At 43.7% G+C, this 1,805-nt stretch overlaps 1 protein-coding gene across 1 annotated transcript in view; it reads left to right on the plus strand.

Annotated features, from left to right (window-relative positions):
• Window positions 1-1,266: 1,266 nt before the first annotated feature.
• Window positions 1,267-1,805, plus strand: part of LOC102429997 (GTPase IMAP family member 4-like) — a gene marked incomplete at its 3' end in the record, with an annotated part of 6,753 nt that continues 6,214 nt past the window's right edge. The window contains exon 1 of the mRNA XM_023748842.1: window positions 1,267-1,401. Coding sequence (XP_023604610.1) covers window positions 1,398-1,401 — 4 coding nt within the window. The remainder of the gene's footprint in view (window positions 1,402-1,805) is intronic.

Consider the following 1,805-nt stretch of genomic DNA (forward strand, 5'->3'; position numbering starts at 1 on the left):
ACATTTTTCCAGGCCTCCTCTTCCTCTTTTCTCCTTGGCTCTTAGTGGTTTGGACTCTTTTGACTTTGTACTTGAGTCCTGTTAATTTCTGAATGAGTAACTTGAGATCCTCCTAAAAGACTAGACTCAAAACCCATATTGTACAATCCCCAGTGAACACCCAAGGATTCACGAAGTCATAAGCCGACTTTCTTCTTATAGAATGATCCCACAGTTTCCCACTACACCAGGGAAGATGACAGACACTGTGCCTGGCTTTCTGGGCAAGATTTAGGTCATTTAATAATGGCCTTTTGGATCCACCACTATAACCCAAAATACCGAATATAGCTTTGGAAATTTGGGTGTGAGATTGGGCACAAGGAGAAAAAGGTTTCAATTTGGCAAATCTGAAGCACCCACCAAATTAGGGGCAATATGACTGTCTCTTTAAAGGCAAACAGTTCCTCCACTGGCTCCACCCAATATGTGCTTCCTGGCTCAGCGGGTTAAGAGGGCGCAAACACTTCATCCTCACAGTCAAAGCAAAAGCCCACACCCTATGAGATTCTTTGGAGAAAACCTGAGAACTCATCAACTGGTTGTAAAGAAGGTGAGTCTGGCTGAGAAGCGGCCCTGAGTGGCTGAAGTGTAAGGGCAGTAAGTTCAGGGAGTGTGCAGGTCATGGAGGGACCAGGTTCTGTGCCAGCAGCACAGTGTGGAGGGCTGCTTTCAGAGGGCAGTGGCAGAGGGTAGAGAGGGGAGTCAGGAGCTTTATTAGCACAATGCTACATGTCTTATATTGAACAGGACACATTTGTGCTGACTGGTGCACCTTCATGCATTTGCTGCTGTGATAGACACTGACGGCTGCCTAACAAGCCCTCCTTTTCCATGGATAGGAAATGAGTGTCTCCAAGGCAGGTCTTTAAAGCTCAAAGGCAATTTAGATACAACTCTGTCTAACTCCCTCTTTTTACTGAAAAAGAAGCAGGATCCCAGGGAGTGTGGCCACTCTAAGTGTAGCCATCATTAAGGGCAGAGGAAATCTGGACTGTGGTTCGCTAAATCCTTTCCATCATTTAGCAGAGAGAAGCTATGACCCAAATAGTGTTACATGCGAGGTGAGGAGGGGGTGTCACGGAGAGAGGGTTGGCTATTCTGGAGGAACATTATATGTGAAACCCTCCTGTTAACTTCCTTAGTTACAGGCTTCCTGCCAGTCTTCCATTATGGAAAGAATATAAACTCCCCTCCCTGCCCTCACTTGATCTAGCTCTGATTCGATGGGATTTTAGAATCATGGGCCTGAGAAGGAACTAAGAGGCTGTTGTGTGCAGTGGTTAGGAGGGAAGTGGTAGTCAGACAGACTTTGAATTGGACCCCTTCTCTGCCTGATACCTGTTGGCACTGTGACCATGGGTAAGTGTCTCAGTATTTTTAAGTCACATCAAAGTCCTTATTTTAAAAGTTAGAAAAATAAAATTAGCATTTTTCAGGCTACTTTTGGGGAGTAAATAAGGTAAAGTACAAAGCATTTATCAGGGTGCTTCCTATACAATATTCAGTAGTGGTTTTTTTTAGGTCGATGCTGAGAAAAACCAGGTCGAATAAAATTAAAAAGCAAAATTTATAAATTTATTGTTGCTTCTGTGAACAGGAGGGCTGAGACCAAAGTGGTGTCAGTAAGCAAAGGTCTCTGTTTGAGATGCCATGAACTTACCCAATGGGGAAGTTGAATGGGATATAAAAGTTCAAAATTCTAAGGAGGGTTGACCTCTAAACTGTAAGTATTGTACAAATGGCATTCAAAGCAATAATTTACT

This window comes from Myotis lucifugus, unplaced genomic scaffold (assembly GCF_000147115.1).
Source record: "Myotis lucifugus unplaced genomic scaffold, Myoluc2.0 scaffold_1908, whole genome shotgun sequence".
Taxonomy (NCBI): domain Eukaryota; kingdom Metazoa; phylum Chordata; class Mammalia; order Chiroptera; family Vespertilionidae; genus Myotis; species Myotis lucifugus.